The 20,487-nt window shown below is 31.9% G+C and overlaps 1 protein-coding gene across 1 annotated transcript; it reads right to left on the reverse strand.

Annotated features, from left to right (window-relative positions):
- Positions 1–18,624: 18,624 nt before the first annotated feature.
- On the reverse strand, positions 18,625–20,128 carry LOC122275521 (protein TIFY 5A-like). Its single transcript, XM_043084622.1, has 3 exons — positions 19,861–20,128; positions 19,615–19,729; positions 18,625–19,017 (listed from the first exon to the last, which is right to left on the reverse strand). Exons 1-3 carry the CDS (start codon positions 19,947–19,949, stop codon positions 18,808–18,810), a joined length of 414 nt encoding a protein of 137 aa, XP_042940556.1. The 5' UTR covers positions 19,950–20,128; the 3' UTR covers positions 18,625–18,807.
- Between the last annotated feature and the right edge of the window lie 359 nt (positions 20,129–20,487).

Here is a 20,487-nt window from a genome sequence, read left to right on the forward strand (position 1 = left end):
GCATAAATAACACAAGTTATACAATCATCAAATCAAAATACAAATCACAAAGTCCATCCCAAGCCTCAATTGTTTTCACTCATCCCTAAAATCAAAATACAATTCCAACCATCACAAAATAAATAACACAAGTTTTAGATCAGCCCACAAGTTATAGATCAGCGCATCACAAAATAAATAACAAAAATACATTTAGATTTATCAATACAAGTTGTTGTCATTCACAAAATCAATAACACAAGTTATAGATCAGTCCACAAAAAGTTGCTGCCATTCTGATTTTCCAATCTCAAACACTTCCAAAATACAATTAGCCCACATAGAGTTAACCTTTCCAAGAAGTCACTGTTCCAAAATACAATTTCATTTTTAAAAAAATATATTCACCATTCATAGTGGTTACCCAACAACATGCTTTATAAAGAAGTTTTGTAGCTAGGTAGTCACTAAAAGATGAAAATTTGAAATCATTTGAATGTAACTTTCAAATTATTCATGAACTCATTAAAAATTTTCCTCTGAATTTTATGAAAGTAGGCTTGCTGCATGGCATTGATGCCAGAAAGATCCCTACTCATGATTTCTGTTTTGAACTTTCTCTTATCAAATTCCAGTTATGCACCTCTATCGCGATCTACCTTCATCGCCCATTCTCTCATTTCTGCCTTCTAGCTATATCCCTCCTTGATACTTGTAAAGTTGAAGTGAAGGTATTTTACTTATTCTAAGTATCCCTGAGGTTCCAACTGACCTTTGTATCCTTATGAAATGTCACTTTTCTTGCCAAGCTCGATGTAGTTAAGTCACACAAAATATATCTTCAGATAATGACCTGATTTAGTCATTGCTTACACTATAGACAAAATTTTGAACAATATGAGACTAATTAGTCATTAGGGACAAAGGTGATCTTTGGTTTGCACTTATGTGGCATTAGTAGTATGGTATTACCGGATATTCATTAGAGGATTATTTTTTTAGGAATGTTACTTATCATCTCAATGATATGGTCTGCACTGTATCTTTCTTATTATTGAAATAGAATACTCTTGAAGGCTTTTCATCAAAATCCCCAAGAGATAACACTAACAATTGGAAGTCATTATTGCATTAGCATGATACATTTAGCACTCAATCATGCTCAATCTGAAGTATGCATGAGAGAACAACTAAGCATGCATGAGAGAACAACATGAGTCAAACTACAGAAGCATGCGTGAGAGGATAACTAAGAATGGGGATGCAAATTCGATCTGTATATACATTATAGTCAAACAATAAGCATGCATGAGAGAACAACATGAGTCAAACTACAGAAGCATGCGTGAGAGGATAACTAAGAATGGGGATGCAAATTCGATCTGTATATACATTATAGTCAAACAATAAGCATGCATGAGAGAACAACATTATAGTCTGCTCAATCCAATTTGTGTTTATATGCTCAATCCAATACACTGGGGATGCAAATCTAGAAATATACCATCAATACATTACAGAAATGCAAAACAAAATACCATTTTCTGAGTGGTTGCTTGACAATCTGTAACACTGATTGCGCCTGAGCAAATCAGCCAAAAAAAAAAATAATAATAATAAAACAAAGTTAGAACAATGCATGTTGGGTCGAAAAAAAAATTAAACACAATACCCTTTTTCCCAGCCGCTCATTGAGAGCAAAAGCCCCCATCAGTGTTGACCAGTTGCATTTCTTCTTGAAACTAGGGTTGCAGGAGATTTAGAAAGGAGATGAACTTGAAAGGAGAAGAAGGTCACACCAAGTTGAAAGCTTGCCAACCAGTATGGAGCCTCACTCTAATTTTGCGTGAAGAAAAGAGGAGAGGAAGAATTAGTGCATTGCCATTACAAAAAGAAAGAGAGAAATGGGGAGAGCAAAAAATGCAGGGAGAAAAAAGAGAAGAAGCTCGCACGAACTTGAAAGGAGAGAAATCGTGGAGTTCCACTTTGATTTTGCGTGAAGAATCGATGCACTGTAAAAACGAGAGAAAGAGAGAAAGGGGAGAGAAAACACCCAGGGAGGAAAATGAGAGAGAAAGTTTTTTATTATACAATATTAAGTTTCTTTATATAGAATTCAAAGTGAAAATATAAGAAAAATCATTTAAGAATTTAAGATTGATGATTTATATGAAAAATAGTGAAGATGACTTATCCTCTAAACTTCATTAAGCAATGAAAAGTTTATTTAAGATCTTAATTATAACATTCTATGCTTAATGTGACATCAAAATAGATGAATTTTACATGAAATTTGATAAACTAGTTTAGAAATTAGAATAAAAGGATGTTATTCTAAAAGATTGCTTAATAGTTTCTATGAAGAAAATAATTTCTAAATATTTTATATTTACATGAATGAATATTATTCTATAAAATACTGTCGTAAAAAACCTAAAACAATTATTAAGTTGTGTTTTTAAAATTTTATTTATACGTTATTTGACAAATTATCGAGATTTAATTTTATATTTAATTATGCTTTATGATTTTATAATATATATTTTTTTTCATTTTATACAAATATCTTGTGAGATAGAAAAGTTGATCTCTTAAAAAGAAATTGCCCGTTCTGCCACTGTTAATGACTCGTGTTGAAGGTGGGTTCAAAAATGGATTTGGGATTTAAAATGAAAGGTGGGATAGGTAGATTGTATGGGAATTCTTTCGCCAATTTCGTTGGCGGCTCATTTTGTAAAGTTGTGGCTGAAAAAATTGATACTTTGCCGTTCGAACTTCGAAGTACTACTTTAGTTTGATAAATCAAATTTTATTTAAAAATACAGAATCTGAGAAATAACTAAAATTGATTAGTCCATTGTCAAAATAATTATTAAAGAGTAATGTTAAATATAATTTTAAGGTGAGTAAGTTCTATATAATTTTTTTTAATAATCGATACTATTTAAAAAATAATAATATCGATTATTAAAAAAATTTATTATGTAGATTATATATTTATCTATTTTTTTTTTAAATAGATAAAATAATAAGAGAATGATGAGAAAAAAAAAATGATGAAGAGATTTTTTCAACTGGAAAACATCACCTCCATACTGTTTCTTAGCAACTTATATCATTGAAAAATCATGCATTTGGATCACCTTCGGTTACTTGGCTATATATACACATTATTTTATCTATTCTAAAGTTGAAGCGTATTGGCCCAATTGAAGTCCATGTAATGGATAATCTTTTGGTAGCCTACATCATTTCTCTTTAGATTAACCTAAATAAATCAGATTTTTTTTTTTTTTTTGGTTGTTAAGGATTGATCTGCTTGTTGGATAAATCGTCATCGTCTGGTTTGAAGTTCCGGCTCACTTGGGCCAAGCCCAGGCCAGATTAATTCCTGAATCTGAAATGCTAGTAATTTTTCTTCTTTTTCTTTTTTCTTACTTTTTTTTAATAGGAAATAGATTTTATTTCTTTCATGAAATCCAAAGCTATATCTGTAACTGATGAATACAGAAAAATATCTAGATTATAAATCAAATTACTCATCTTTAAAGAGTTTTCCTCGTACATAAATTTTTTTGTGACTGACATTGTCTTAACTTTTAAAAACTCTCTACTGACAAAACCTGAATGAGATATGAGATTCGGTAAAAATAGAGATATCCATACCAGTTTGTCTGAGGTAACAACTATCCCCCAACCTCTAAAGGAAGAGAGGGAAACCATCCCCCATCTCCCATCCTCCAAAGAATGAGAGGGTTCTCTTACTATGAACAAAAGTCCAATAGTCTATTTCTTTTATTTTACCTAACACAAATAATTGAACAAAAATAAAGTTACAGAAAATTGAAATACACAAGAAAACTAAAAATAGACTGCACATAGGGGCTTTAGTGCTGCGTGTCACGTGCCACTCTAGGAGAGTGACAGACCATCAATCCTGAAGGTGTTGAAGTTGCTGGACCCAAAATCACCGCACGTGTTGGCTATAGAATCCTCCTGTGTGGTGGCGTGTGGGATCTGCATGTGTGATTTAACTCGCATGTGAGGAGCACGCGCCGCTCCTTTTGACGAAACCTTCAGCAATATGAAAAATTGGTGGCTGACGAAGCCCGTGTGGGGTACGTAGCCTCCGAAAAACATCAAAAAGTCAATTTTCCATGCTTTGACATGAAAAAAAAAAAATAAAAAAATAAAAAAAATTAATGAACAATAAAACAAAGATTGGAACTGAAAAATAAATAGCAGTTGGGAGGAGATAAAGCTCCCACCCCACTTTGGGGAAGTTTTTGGTTTGGGTTGGGTTTTAGAAAGAATGTAGAGCTTCTCTTCTTCGGCTCTCACCCCACTCTGGGGAAGTTTTTGGTTTGGGTTGGGTTTTAGAGAGAATGTAAAGCTTCTCTTCTTAGAAAAGTCTAGGGCCGGCTGAAATGCTAGTAGTTAGTAGTTAAATAAATGAAAAATGCCAATTATGCCATGGTATCAATGATAATCAGATTTAGCTACCTTTCTGATTTATCCTCAATTTAAAGTCTGGATTTAACTGAGAGATAAACACACTTAATAGACCGTTTAGTATTTATTATTCTTTGTGTGAATTGGATCTACATAGTGGGTAAAATATTTTAGAAGCTCTTTACTCTTTACACACAATGTTCTATTCTTCTTTCTTACAGAGTTATAATTTGGTTAGAGGCTGTAAAGTATGTTTTTTTCCATATTATCCATCAAAACATGTTTTTTTTAATGCTATTCTATTCATAATTCCACCAGATTTTATTTATTTTGAACGGCGATAGATTTGATTTATTATAAAAATTAAGATCGAAGTCTTCAGTCATAAATAAGAGAGAGATAGACACATTACGTAACTTTTTAACTATTTATTATTAATTTAATGTTGCTGGAAACTTTAATATAAATAACAATAAATGAATTGATGCGTCTTTCTCTATTTCATTTGAGACCCTCAAGTTGGTAGGAGAGTGTATTTTCTAAACTATATGTCATAAAATTCATCAAAGTAACACTTTTTCTGCTATACCCTGCAACCTGAGGCGAAGCCTAAAAAATTTGGCAGACTTGAGGGTGAAAAGATGGTGGAGAATGTGGACAAATAAAAGTCCAAAGCAAACAAAATGGTTTCTAAGCTGTACAAGCCATAATATTAGACCAAAAACCTTTCATTGCTCCTCCAATCAACCTTCTCCACTCGTTAAATCGAGTCCTGCCTTAAGCATTCAAAACGTTTTTTTTTTTTTTTTACATCAATTTATGATTATGGTTTGAGCACTCAAGCCAAAGTCATGTGCATCATGATAGACTTGCTATAGCCTTTGGAATTTTTGCTACACGTGCTTCAATAAATAATAGAAATACCTTATTCTTTAAGAAAGTTTCGATCTATTATTAACGAAATATATTAGTTATAATAAATCTCGTAAAAATAAATTTATAAATGAAAGTGAATGATATAGTACGTTAGATTGTAAATTTATTTTTATTATTAAATAAATTTAATGTATTATATAAAACTATGTCAATTTATAAATTTCTTTTATAAGATTTCTTTATAACTATAATAGTTCTCTTATTATAAACAATGTGATTTATATACAAGTTATAATAAGCAGATCATCTGATTCTATACTTTTAGGGATTGATTGGATAGTGAGATGAGATGAAGTAATTTTAGATGAAACTTGAAATTTAAATAAAATACTATTAAAATAATATTTTTTGAATATTATTATTATTGTTTTAAAATTTAAAAAAATTGAATTGATATATAAAAAATTAAATTATTTATTATATTTTATTTAAAAATTTATGTAAAATTTTAATAATAAGATAAGATAAAATACGATCCTTAAGTTGCATATGTAATATATTGAATGAATTTTTGGTAGTCAAATGACTCAAATATAGATGAGAAGTCCAAACAAAACCCAATAAGCGCCGTCTCAGTCTTGTGGACTAATATTTAACATCAAGACTATTCATCTTGTTGACTTCAAAAAAGTATGATGGGGACTGTAAGCGTTTTAAAGTTAATTTGTGTCATTTTCACTGTTTCTCTTCTCATTTTCCTAGATGTTTCTGGTGATGTTGGATGCAGCTTGTTTTCACTCTTTTTCTTCTTTTTTTTATTTTTTTATTTTTTTTATTTTTTTATTTTAATCCATGTTTCCCACTTATTTCGATTTTTAAAATTTTGGTACATTTTGAGGCGACATTTTTATCTATTTTTTTAACATGTATTTTCTGAAAGGGGGAACGATTTTTTATTTTTTATTTTTTATTTTTAATGCGAGGCACCCACATCCACATGGGATGGAATGGAACTAGCATATATAGGACCTAATTACCCTGAGCCGACCATAATTGACATCGATCTGTTTCCACGAGTACTGCCAATAAGGTTTCATGGATTGGAATTTGGATATACAGCTTCCATATCGTCCGATGACTGAATTTCCAACATGTACAAAGAACTTCATAGCAATCTCTTAATGTTAAATATAGTTTTAGAATAAAGAATATTATTAGTAGCCGAGTCAAAATTTGGTCAAAATTTGATTAGAAAATTTATTTTTATAAATTTAGCTAATTGTTTTTCAATAACACCAAATAACAAACTTTTCAAATCTATCACTATTTTATTAAAATATTGATTATTTAGTCCACATTTTACTATATATGATCCTCCAAATTCTAAAATTTCAAAAAAAACAAATCTCAATACAGAGCAACCTAAAAAGTGGAAGACAATATAGGAAAAGAAAAACGACAAAATCTGTGTGGTTTAATTTCACGATTTAGAAAAATCAGAAAATGTTCATTAATTTACTGAAATGTTAAAAAAAAATCATGCAATCAAATGAATTTGTTATGGCAATAAACATCAAGTAGCAAAAGCTTATCTTGGAAAAAGAACCGAAAAAGCTTTGGGAGGCTGCAACAATAATGGTTGATGTTTTGTTTCTCCAGGTGTGGTGCACGATGAAGATAGAAATGAGAATATTATTTTATGGTCAAAATATTATTTGGCCAGTACTTTAGGCTAACTATATTTGGTCAGTAAAAAAGGAATGGTTAAAATTAAAGTAGAATTGTGGAGTTTGGAATATGAGATTTTTAAGAAACTTAGCTATAATTTGGCTAAAATTTGATTTTGGCTAGGCCATTACTAATGCTCTAAGTCCTGTATATTCTATTTAAAAAAATATAATTTATTATTAAAAAAATTATTTTTTCATATAGATCTCAAATTGACGTATAATTTTTAAAGAAATTATGCAAAACTTATATACCTTAAGGTTGTAAATATAATTTTTTTTATATATCACTACGACCAACTAGTAATTGGTTTGAGACCAACTAGTAAGGGATTAGAATAATTAAGAGATGAGATTGACTTCAGCCTTGTCAAGGGCACATATATGATATACAAAAGAGTTCTACAAAGTCGGTGAACAGGGGCTAAAGAGCATGAATCTGATCATGCCGGCCCATTGGCTTATTTTTTCTATATTTTGGTCCTCGTTTCGTTGTACATGTGCATTTTGGTAGGAATTTTTGGTCTGCATGCATGATTAGTCGGACTTAAATGTAAAAGTCTAAGCTCTGAAATTGAAGTGGTGATCACTGATCGATCGGTACTGTATACATTAATTGGCTCACGTGGAGGATGACCTGTGAGAGTTGGTCTTCCCAACACCCAAATGAAGTGACAGGGCAGGGCAAGGCCGGCATTTACAATAGGGCTTTGCTACACGCAGTCGGGAAACGCAGTCGGCGTGCAGTCGGCTGTACGGAATGAATAAAAAAAAATTATAAAAAAATTATTTTATATTCAGGGAGACTTGCATGAATTATAAAAAGCTATAAAAATAATTTTTTTTTTTCATGTAGGTCCTGTATTAATTTTTTTTTTACAGCCGACTGCACGCCGACTGCATTTCCCGACTGCACAAATCATTTCTCTTTACAATATTGAAATAGATTCCAAACAAATCAGGCACGTTTTTAAACTCTTATTCAAACGCCCAGAAATACTCATGTTTAATCAAACAACACCATGTATATGTTGTCATGATCGTGAATATCAGACTATAAGACATCATGATCATCGACGTCTTCCTAGTTTTGATAATTTTCTTCTTCCAATATTGCGTCCGATCCCCGTCAAATATTTCAATCTGCATCACAGTCAATGGCATGCATACGAATTGCTTAAGGAATTTCTCATGCTTGGAAAATTCATATAATCACAATTACTAATTAATTTTATTATTAAATATTGTAATTAGGTTGGCCGCAAATAATAATTAATTTAAAGGAGCAGTAACATATATATATATATATATATATATATATATAGGCAAATATTAATTAGTTAAACACATGATGCCATCGTGACTAAATCGCTTTAATTAAAATATATACCATTTTATGATAATATATATGTCTAAGCATGTGATGGACGTTTCTTGGCAGCTTTTTCTAAGTTTTTGGATCTAATAATTCTACTTATCATCCTCATACTTCACACACCACACTTATTTTAATTTTTTTTTTTATTTTTCTATAACAAATATGTAATTTATGGATAATAAGTAGAACAACTCAATTAGTTTAATAAAAATAAAATAAAATAAAAAATAATATTAAAGTATATAAAATGTGTGGTGTGTGATGATATATAGCATTCCTCGGTTGGGTTAGGGGACTAAGGTCCCGTTTGGTTACACATATTATATGTTTTGAATAGTAATGAATAAAATATTGTTATAATATAATTTTTTAATATTAATTTTGTATTGAGATTTGAAAAAATTAAATTGTTTATTATATTTTGTATGAGAATTTGAAAAAGTTGTAATGATGAATTGAGATGAGATTTTTAGTTTTGGTTAACCAAGCGGGGCCTTAGGTTCGGTTTGGTAGTAAGATGAAAATTTTGAATTTTAAGATAAAATATTAAAATATTATATTTTAATATTATTATTTTTTTAAAATTTGAAAAAGTTAAGAAAAAGTTGAATTATTTATTATATTTTATATGGAGATTTGAAAAAGTTGTAATAATGAGATAAAAATTTGAATTTAAAATAAAAAATCTAAACAGCCAAACTAAACCTTAATAATGAGGCTGAGGTAAGGGCACTGTTGGAAGGGGTAAGATGTGTATTAACATGGGTTTTTTACATGTTAAAATGGAATGTGACTCAAAAATTGTAGTAGATTGGGTTAGAATAAAAAGATGCACGGTTTGGTATTTATAGAATGAGAAATAATATTTGCAGTTATGGTTGTGCAAGCGGTGTGCAGTCGTTTTGAAAAAAATGAATTAATATGGGACTCACATGAAAAAAAAACTAACTTTTTAGTCGTGGACCCCACTCTTTTTCAAAACGATTGCGTGGCGTTTGTAATTCTACGATTGTATGTAACATTGCTCTTATAGAATTTTGTGGAAGAATTTATCATTGCTTCTTCTAGTCTTTCTTTCTATATTTCTCATTAATTTAAAAAAGGTAATATGGTTGTAGATTTTTTATTCCGGTGTAGTGAAGAATGAGGTGGTAGTATGTATGAAGAGTACCATTTGCTTCCTAAAGATCGTTGAAGGGTTTTTTGGGGTTGGAGAGGTTGGATTTACCTTATATTTTTCGGTAATTTTTTGAGGACTATGAGTTTGTACTGTTTTTTTTTTTTTTTATTGTTTTGTTGGTTTGGTACAGAGGTCGCCACCAGAATTTTAGACCTTAGATTTCTAGAAAATTAATTAAAAATTAGTATTGATTAATGGGTATTATGAAATTAAAAGAAAAATAATATTACAAAAGAGGATATTGCAAGAGAAATAGTTATTATTCAATACAAAACTTTATCATATAAAATTGAATGATACCCATATATATAGAAGTATAAATGAGTTTAAGTATAGCTTAAGTCTTAATTTATGGCTAAAGATATGTCTTAATTGATAGCTAAAGATTGATCTTAATTGATGGCTAAAGATAATGGCTAAAGATGGTCATAGAAATAAATTTATAACACTCCTCTTTTGGATAACCATATATAAAGAATATGTATTGTTAAGATCTTGCCAAGGAAAAATTCAGTGGAAAAAAACCAATGGCGAAAGAAAAAGAGTACAACATTCATGTGTACTACCAAGTGCTTTAAGATTGCCTTATTAAATATTAAAACATTGTAAAGGAAAACCCAGTGGGATAAAACCTTAGTGAAGAAAAAAGAGTACAATTAGCATAAGTCTTCATGACATTTACTGTCCCTAAAAGTGCATGATAATAGATTTTCAAGTCTTCGCATTTCAATGTTCTGCACAATCTTCTTAAATGTTACAGTTGATAATGCTTTAGTGAATAAATCTGACAGATTATCACTTGATTGTTTCTGCTTAATATTAATTTCATATTTCTCCTGAAGTTCATGGGTACAAAAGAATTTAGATGAAATATGTTTGGTTCTATCACTTTTGATATATCCTCCTCTAATTTGAGTAATACAAGCAGTATTATCTTCTTATAAAATTGTTGGACTATTATTAATCACTAGAAAACCATATTTTTCTTAAATATGTTGAATCACTGATTTTAGCTAAATACATTCTCGACTTGCCTCATGAATTGCAATGATCTCTGAGTGATTTAAAGAGGTAGCAGATAGTGTTTGCTTGACAGATCTCTAAGATATAGTAGAATTTCCATAAGTAAATACATATCCAGTTTGAGATCTACCTCTGTGTGAATCTGAAAGATAACCTGCGTCTACATATCCAACTAATTGTGGACTTGATCCATGTTGATAAAATAATCCCATATCAACCGTACCTCGGAGGTATCGAAAGACATATTTAATGTCATTCCAATGTCTTCGCGTTGGTGTGGAACTATATCTTACAAGTAAATTAACTGAAAATGCAATATTAGGCCGAGTGCAATTTACAAAATACATCAGGGCTCCAATTTGCACTAAGATAAGGTATTTCAGGACCAAGAATTTCTTCATCGTCTTCACAAGGATGAAATGGATCTTTCTGCACATCAAGTGATCGAACAACCATTGGAGTACTCAGGGGATGAGCTTTGTCCATGTAAAAGTGCTTCAAGACTTTCTCTGCATAATTTGATTGATGAATGAGAATTCCATTTTATAAATGCTCGAGCTGCACGTTGAGACAAAATTTCGTTTTGCCAAGGTCTTTCATTTCAAATTCATTCTTTAAATATGTAGCGGTTTTTTTGACATCTTTAGGAATTCCAACAAGATTTAGATTATCAACATAAACTGCAATAATAACAAATTCGGAGTCTGATTTCTTAATAAAAACACATGGGTATATTGGATTATTCTCAAATCATTCTTTCAATAGATATTCGCTAATGGGTTTATACCACATGCGTCTGGATTGGTTTAACCCATATAAAGATCTTTGAAATTTAATAGAATACATATTTCTGGATGTACTCAGATTAGAAGCTTCATGCATTTTATATCCTTTAGGAATTTTCATATATATATATATATGTCATGATCCAATGATCCGTATAAATATGCAGTGATCACATCCATCAACTGCATATCTAATCTTTTTGTAACTACCAAACTAATAAAAAATTCGAATGTGATTGTATCTATAACAGGAGAGTATGTTTCTTCATAATCAATCCCTAATTTCTGCAGGAAACTTTGTGCAACCAGTCGTGCTTTATATCGCACAATTTCATTGCTCTCATTACGCTTACGTATAAATACCCATTTATATCCAATAGGCATTATACCCTTTGGTGTTTGTACAATTGGTCCAAAGACTTCTTGCTTTGCTAGCGAGTTTAATTCAACTTCAATAGCTGATTTCCATTTTGGCCAGTTATTTCTACGTTGACATTCTTCGACAGTTTTTGGCTCAATTTTTTCATTACTTCTAGTAATTTCAAGGGCCATTTTATATGAAAATATGTTATCGACAACAGTTTTATTTCTATCCAAAATTTCTCCAGTACTCATGAAATGTATCGAGATCTCGTTATTTTCATGTACTTGTCCCTCTTTAAGGGAAGACATTTCATTAAATACCTCTTCAGGAGTTTTTTTTCAGAAGATTTCTCTTCAGGAGCATCAAGTACTCTTATAGCCTGTGTTGTGGGTATGGACTCTTCAGGAGTACCAAATTTATTTTATATTTTTCTCTTCCGATGAATTTTGTCCTTTGCACCAATAGGTCGTCCACGCTTCAGGCATATCTTAGACTCACCTATTGCTGTTTTGGAAACTTGTCTTTCAGGGACTGCAATCCTTACTGGAACATTAACAGCAGGAATATATGATTTTACCATACCTTTAGTGTTAGTAAATATACCCAGTAATTGATTTGCAACACTTTGCAAATGAATAATCTTTTGAACCTTTAGTTTACATTCATTTATACGAGAATCAAATTGGGAAAGAGTTTTATTTTTCCAAGTAATTTCCTGTCGTGCTTCAAGCACTGACTTCTCATTATCTAATGTTGGAAAATGGATTCGTCAAAATGACAATCCTCAAAACGTGCCTTAAACATATTCTCTGTAAGAGGCTAAAGACATCTAATAATAGATGGAGAATTAAACCCAACATATATCTCAAGTCTACGTTGATGACTCATATTTGTACGTTGCGGAGGTGTAATTGGAACATATACCGTACATCAAAAAATACGAAGATGAGAAATATTTGGTTGTTGACCAAATACAAGCTGTAATGGAGAATATTTGTGATATGTTGATGGCCTAACTCGAATCAACGATGCTGCATGAAGTATATCATGTTCCCAGGCAGAAATAGAAAGTTTTGATTTCATAAGTAAAGGTCTAACAATTAGCTGAAACTTTTTAATTAATGATTCAGCTAAACCATTTTGAGTGTATGTCGGCAACTGGATATTTAACATCTATTCCTATTGACATGCAATAGTTATAAAAAACTTGAGATGTAAATTCACTTGCATTATTCAATCGAATAGTTTTAATTGGATAGTCAGAGAATTGTGCTCGTAGTTTAATTATTTGGGAAAAAAGTTTAGCAAATGCAATATTTCTAGTGGAAAGTAGACAAACATGTAACCATTGACTTGATGCATCGATTAAAACCATAAAATATCTGAACGGTCCACTTGATGGTTGAATAGGCTCACATATATCCCCATGAATCATTTGTAAAAATGATGGAGATTCAAAAACAACCTTTGAGATGGATAGTTTGATAATCAATTTACCCTCAGAACATGCAGAGCATGGATATTCATTGGATAAGATAATCTTCTGATTTTTTAGGGGATGCTTATACGAATTATCAATTATTCATCTCATCATTATTGATCCCGGATGTCCAAGACGATCATGTCAAGTCATAAATACTTTGGGGTCAATGCACTTCTGGTGCATTACCACATATGATTCGATTGTTCTCATTTCTGTATAATACAATCCAGATGAGAGAGCAGACAATTTTTCTAATACGAGATTTTGGTTCAAAATTATTTTAGTAATGAGAAGATGCTCTTTATTGTCTTCGTTGGTGGTTTCAATATGACAACCATTACGACGTATATTATTAAAACTCAATAAATTTCTTCTAGATCGTGAAGAAAATAGAACATCATCAATACAAAATTTGGTGTCATTAGGCAACACAATATAAGCTTTTTCAGAGCTTTCAATTATATTCGATGAACCAGATATGGTATGAACATAGGTTTTATTCAATGTTAGATTTTGAAAATATTTTTTATCTTTAAAAATTGTGTGAGTTTTAGTACTGTTAGCCAGACATACATTTCTATTATTCATTTCAGAGATAAAAAGTTCATCAGTAAGACTCATGATTTTACAAAATATATAAAACTTTCATTACTACAAAACATTGCAAATATAAAATAAAAAAAATTACAATAAGATAAAGAAAATATATTAATTAAAAAAAATACTTCCATCATCAATCAAATGATCAACTCTACCACTAGAATCTTCAAAGAAATCAGAAATATCAAAACTTGTAATATCTTCTCTATCTATAGAAACTAAAGCATTTGATGGTTCAGCAAAATTTATTTCAAACTTTTTTGTTTTTTCTTTTATAGACGCTTGGTATAAGTCAACCAAGTGCTTAGCTGTACGACATGTACGAGACTAATGTCCAGTCATACCACATCTATGGCATCCATCTTCATCTTTCTTTAAAAATTTATTTTGAGGACCTTTACCATTCTCTGTGTTGAACCACTTTTTGTAGTACGGTATATATCTATTATTATCCCTTTTAGTTTACTTACTTCTATAACCTCTACTTCTATAGTTTTTCTTATCACGTTCACGTCTCCGATTTCTTTGAAAAGATGCACCATTTGCTTCTGAGAATGGTGTAAATCTAGGGGTGTCAAATCGTGTTAACGGGTCGTGCTCGTGTCGTGTCAAAATATGTATATTATACCATATAGGTCAACCCTAATCCAACCCGTTAACCTTATTGTGTTAGATTCTCAATCTATAAAAATTATAAAACTAACTACAGGGCAAAATTTAAATTTAAACAATAAACATATCGAAATTAAAATTCCAACAATTTTAATTTTGGGGAGAAGGGTATAATTGTAACTTTAACTTTCTTAACATATCATAACGGGTCAAAATAGGTTGACCCGTTATCAACCCTTTAAGCAATCGTGTTTTAATAGGTTAACCCGTTTTTACCCAAACCCGTTAAAACTAAACCCTAACTTGCTATTATCGTGTCATGTTCATATTGGGTTAATGGGTCGTATAGCATATTGCCACCCTATGTAAATCTAGTACCATTCATTTCAAGGAATGATATAGAACCAGTTGGACGTGACTGATGATTTCTTAACAAAAGCTCATTATTTTGCTCAGCCACTAAAAAATAAGATATAAGTTCAAAATATTTTTTGAACTTTCGCTCTCGATACTGCTACTACAGGAGCACATTCGATGCATGAAAAGCAGTATATGTTTTCTCTAACAAGTCATCATCAGTGACTTTTTCACCACATAATTTTAATAGTGAGCTAATTTAAAGAGTGCAGAGTTATACTCACTAACACTCTTGAAATCTTGCAACTTCAGATACATATATCCAATCATGACGAGTTTTTGGGAGGATTATAGTTTTCTAGTGCTCATATATCTCCCTTAAATCATTCCACAAAATAAGATGATTTTTCATTGTGAGATACTCAGTTTTTAATTCTTCATGAAGATGGTGCCGAAGGAAAATCATTGTCTTAACGAGGTTTTGCCGGGACCCTTGATTTCTTTATCTAATTGTATCTCCCAGGTTCATCGCATTCAGATGGATCTCAGCATCAATGATCCAAAATAAATAATTTTTTTCAGAAATGTCAAGAGCAACGAATTCCAATTTTGTAAGATTTGATATTTTTTGAAGTAGAAGACTACTAGCTTCAAAATCGTCAGAACTTTCATACTGAGAACGTATTATAAAACTAAAAGATAAATGATATTACAAGAGAAAAAGTTATTATTCAATGTAAAACTTTATCATATACAAATGAATGATACCTATATATATATGAGTACAAAGAAGTTTATGTATATCTTAAATTTTAATTAATGGTTAAAAATAAATCTTAATTAATAACTAAAGATTGGTCTTAATTGATAACTAAATAGTCTTAATTAGTAACTAAAGATTGTAAGTTTATATATATATATATATATATTTTTGAATAACAGATCACATCCATTCATTAAAGAGAACTTACAATTTTGACTTAAACAGTAAGTCAGTTATAACGGTTGATAGCTTCTCAACACACTAAAGTGGTTGACATGGTCTAGTCCAGACGGCTAACTTCTAAAGACCTAAGTCTAAGAGACAGCACAACTCTATTTATGACAGAGTTACCAAATCCTCATACCCGACTAAGCGAAATATAGGACACCAACCCCACCAAGCATTGCCAAGCGGAGGGGGGACTAATTTTTTTAGATTTTTTTATTGAAAAGAAAAGACAAGATATAAAAGAAACTACGTAAGGAACACTGTACACGGAAAATCAGCAGAACCCGTAGGTACTGTAGCGCATGCAGAACACGCGCCACGCTAAGAGAGAATCAAAGGCCAATCTTGGAAGTCTCCGACTCACAGGTCCCAAAAACGCCGCTCGTGGCATTGGCAGAGGGATTCCCGATGGCGCGTGAGCGCCATGCATCAGAACGACGGGAAACTTTAACCCGCGCATGTGGGCCACTTTCCACTCCGATTGATATCGTATTCGGTGCTCTTGAAAATCGGTGGCTGGGTAACGCCATAGAGGTGCTCGTGTTGGTCGGTGGTCGCCAGATTCTTCCAAATCTGTGATTCTCCCTTATATAACCGGAAAACAAAAAATAGAAAAAAAAACAAACTAGAAGGGGAAGGGGGAGGGAGGCGGGGAGATGGAGGGAGGATGGGGAGGGAGCCCGGAGGGAGCCCACCCCCTCTGGTCGAGAACTTTTGTTGTTGTTTAGAGAGAAGGGAGAGCTTTTAGAGAGAGAAGGGGGAGGGAGCAAAGATTGTAAGTTTATAACAATGGGCATTAATTTATATCTTTTCACATATTGCATATCTACCGTACGGCAAAACGCGTCTTCCTCAAGGCCAATTGATTGATCACAGCTAGCAAATGTAGCCATCTTTACTATTTTAAATACAAGTATATCACGATGGAATGCAACATGTTTTATATATTATCTGATCAATATCCATCTAAGACGACGACGTTGCATCTCTTTTCCAGAATATATCTAATTATTAGTACCGTGAAATTAATGAAAGGCCGGCCGGCATTTATAATAAATCTTGACTTCATCGTCGTGACTAAATATATATAAAGTTTTGTTACATATAAGTAAAGTCGTGTATTAATTTATATATTAATATTGATTATTTTATATTTAAAATTTAAATTAATATTATTTTTAATAAAATTTATTTTTTGACCAATCACATTAGATTAATATACATATTAGTATATGATTGTGCTTGTAACTAAATTTTTATATATATATATATATATAAATAATGTTATATATAATTATTTTTTTATATTTTATTGATATTATTAATTGCATTAATATTTTTAATATACAATTAATTACATTAATATAATACATAAAAAAATACTACACGACATTTTTTAATATGAAAAATTCTATATATATATTATACTATTATATTATTTTTGTTCTATTAAATATGATGTGATATATTTATTATCATTAAATAATTATTTATTATATATATTTTTATTATTTAATAATAATAAATAAATCACATTCGATTTAATTAATAAAATAAAAATATAATATATAACATTACTGTTTAATATATACCAAGTAAACCGGCGGCTCTGCTTTAAAATTGTAAATATAATTAATATATATGCCGGCAGGCGGCAGCCTCTTTTTATGGTTATAAATTAAAGAGATGATCAAAATCATGAAATTTGTGAGTTTTTATAACCCGATCCTGACCCACATGCATATGCCTCAAAATATTGAACAAGTAGAGAAAGTATTAATTATTGCGTGTGGACTTTTGTAGCCGCCTATAATTATAGCTAGCTAGGATGTATTGAGATGTCGTACTGCTGCATGCATCATGAATCACGTATATATACCGTGGTTGATCAGCCAATAGGATCCCTGATCTTATAATTATATATATAGATTAATGTTCGGAGGAAGATGATCACTCAATTGAATTGTTCGATCGAATGATCAACATATTTATAATTAATGTGGCTGATATTACAGCTAGATCAAGCACATGAACAGAAAAATAAAACCATATTACAACTCATAATTGTATGATTGCCTCGCTACCTCATCAAGCTGGAAATCATCAAGGAGATGATCGATCAGCCTCAACAACATCACATCCTGCATCGTCTATCATAGAAGTGTCAATTTTATTACGCACAACCTCCCATGCACGACCTCGGACCTTGTCATAAGAAGCATTATATAAATTCACATTATTAACATCCCACATGATCATCATGCATGTCCCCTCTCCCCCTCCCGGCCACTTTCAACCTCCCTAGCTAAGTGATCCCCGGCCACTATCTATCTACGTTTCCTTTATTCATTAAAACAACAAAGGTAACGTTGTTGATGCTTTAACTTGGATTGCATCATGGTCGCGCCTAGCTTGATATACATGTTCAGCATCATGACGAAGATCGATCGATTGTTTAAGAAGACATTAATATCCTTGCATGAGATGTTAGTTTGTAGCTTTATATATGGAAGTCTTGTTTTGTATATTGATTGAAGTTGTGATACCAATTTGGATCCTTCAATTTTATCCCATTCCCTTCATGAGATCGATGTGACGTGCATGCGATCGAGGCTTATGTTTCCTTGAATAGGGAATTTAGTAAAAAAATACGTCACAACCTTAGTTCTGATGATCTAGGCTTTAATTTTTTGTGCTCTAATTTTTCAATAGATCTAGCTTGTAATCTTGTCTTCCTTTTAACCTGATAATGATAGCATACATGCATCCCAGCTTCAATTTATGGATTGATACAAATACTTATAAAAGCATTCCAAATAAATAAATAAATAAACTTTTGCCCTGTTATAAAAGCAATAATAAAGAAATAAATAATAATTTACAAGTCTCATAAAATCTCAACGCCGAACATAAATAAGCAAGGATTTGAAGAAATTCTATAAATAATTTTGTCTTGATCTCTCCAATACATTGGATATGCCCATTAATCGATCTATTTGCCTAATGATTGTATGGTGATGCTGCTTGGCTGCGATGCTTTCTCTTCTGGAGAAACCGTTGTAATGACCTCTTCATGGAAAGACCAGCAGTAGGGGTATATATCGGAGACTGCAGGGACGTTGGTGAAGAGGGCTCCGACCCAGACGTTGGAGTATTAGCTTTCAATCTTTCCTCCATTTCTCTTGTAGCAAGCAATAGAATGGCTCTAGCCTGGAATATATCAAAATACTTTTGAATTAGCAAATCTCATTCATCTCCATTTGAATCATACGCACGTACGTACGTGTATAAATTCCAAATCTATATATGCAGTCAACCTAATACCGAATCATATATATATATATATATGCCCATGATTAAGGCATGCATAGAGTGATGTTTGGTGAAACTATGCAGTCAAACTATATTTATATTACAGATGGTTTGAAGTCAAGATATTACCATATAGATGGATTTGTAAAATTCAACTCTTGAGATGTTTGATGTAACTACATAGACTTTGAACAACTTGTCGGCCTGAGGATCAAAATCCAAGCTAGCATGCAATTCCTACGTTGTGATCACTTAATTACATGAACCTATCTAAATTACTTTTGGCTATTGTACAATTTCAATCTGACAAATTTGTCACAAATTTAAAACCAATTAATAACAGAACAGTAATTCAGAATCGCAATCACTCGGCCGAGATTATACAGTCTCAGACGACTCGATCTTCAGCAACGAAAAGATCAGCTATTCTGATCAAAGTATATGATCTCAAGGAAAACCATGCAGATCGAAACTAGGAAACATTAATATATTTACCTGAAACTCTGTAACATCTGAAACGCAAATCTTTCCATTATAGAAGATGGTCAGCGGTTGTTGTTGTTGCTGCTCTCTGTGTTTCTGTTGTGGGTTTCCACTTCTCTCTTCCATCCTTCAATTGAATACACGAAAACACAGTCAGAAAATAGGTTTCCACACCAATATTCTTTCCGGCTGATACCTCATTTTATCAGAAACGGAGAGAGAGAGAGAGAGAGAGAGAGAGAGAGAGAGAGAGCTTACATGGGCGGCTGCTGTCGGTTGTCGGAATGAGTGGAAGGAAGAGAGGCTGAGTAGGGAAGAAGGCGAAGTTCCAAGTTGCAGTTCCTCATCTTTAGAGATGGATCGATCTTAGAGTTGTAAGAGAGAGCTAGTTAGCTCGATCGAGCTGATCAGATAGAGATCAACAGATAGAAGAAACGAAGTACTTTGAATTGAATCTCTCTGGGTGTCTGGAAATGGTAGGACAAAAGTTTGAGAAGATTGCTTTTATATATATTATGGGGAAGGAAGGCCCGCGCACACAGCACATATATAGTATATACGTAGTAAGAGGGTGGTGGTGTGCCCCCACGATAGACTCTGGGAAAGAAACAAAAGTATTTCAAACACGCACGGAACGCGCGGCACACAATCCAAACACGAACTCTAAGCGGTGCGGATTATTATTCATTTTTATGGCACGTTGAACACGAACAACCCACCTTTTTGCCTCTCTCTGACTCTCTCTCTCTCTCTCACTTGCCACTAAACAGCCGCCACCTCTACTTCTTTTTTTTGATCAACGCCACCTCTACTTCTAGATCTATCTCTATTGATCTTTTTGTGTTTTTGTTTTTTTCTAAAGAAACACGTGTTCTGCTATTTTTC

This window comes from Carya illinoinensis, chromosome 9 (genome assembly GCF_018687715.1).
Source record: "Carya illinoinensis cultivar Pawnee chromosome 9, C.illinoinensisPawnee_v1, whole genome shotgun sequence".
NCBI classification, from domain to species: Eukaryota; Viridiplantae; Streptophyta; class Magnoliopsida; order Fagales; family Juglandaceae; genus Carya; species Carya illinoinensis.

Coding starts and splice junctions, on each gene's coding strand:
- LOC122275521 (XM_043084622.1), bottom strand. CDS start 19,949: ATGAGGAACTGCAACTTGGAACTTCGCCTTCTTCCCTACTCAGCCTCT. Junction 19,730..19,860: donor AACCGACAGCAGCCGCCCAT/GTAAGCTCTCTC, acceptor ATTCAATTGAAG/GATGGAAGAGAGAAGTGGAA. Junction 19,018..19,614: donor CAGATGTTACAGAGTTTCAG/GTAAATATATTA, acceptor GATATATTCCAG/GCTAGAGCCATTCTATTGCT.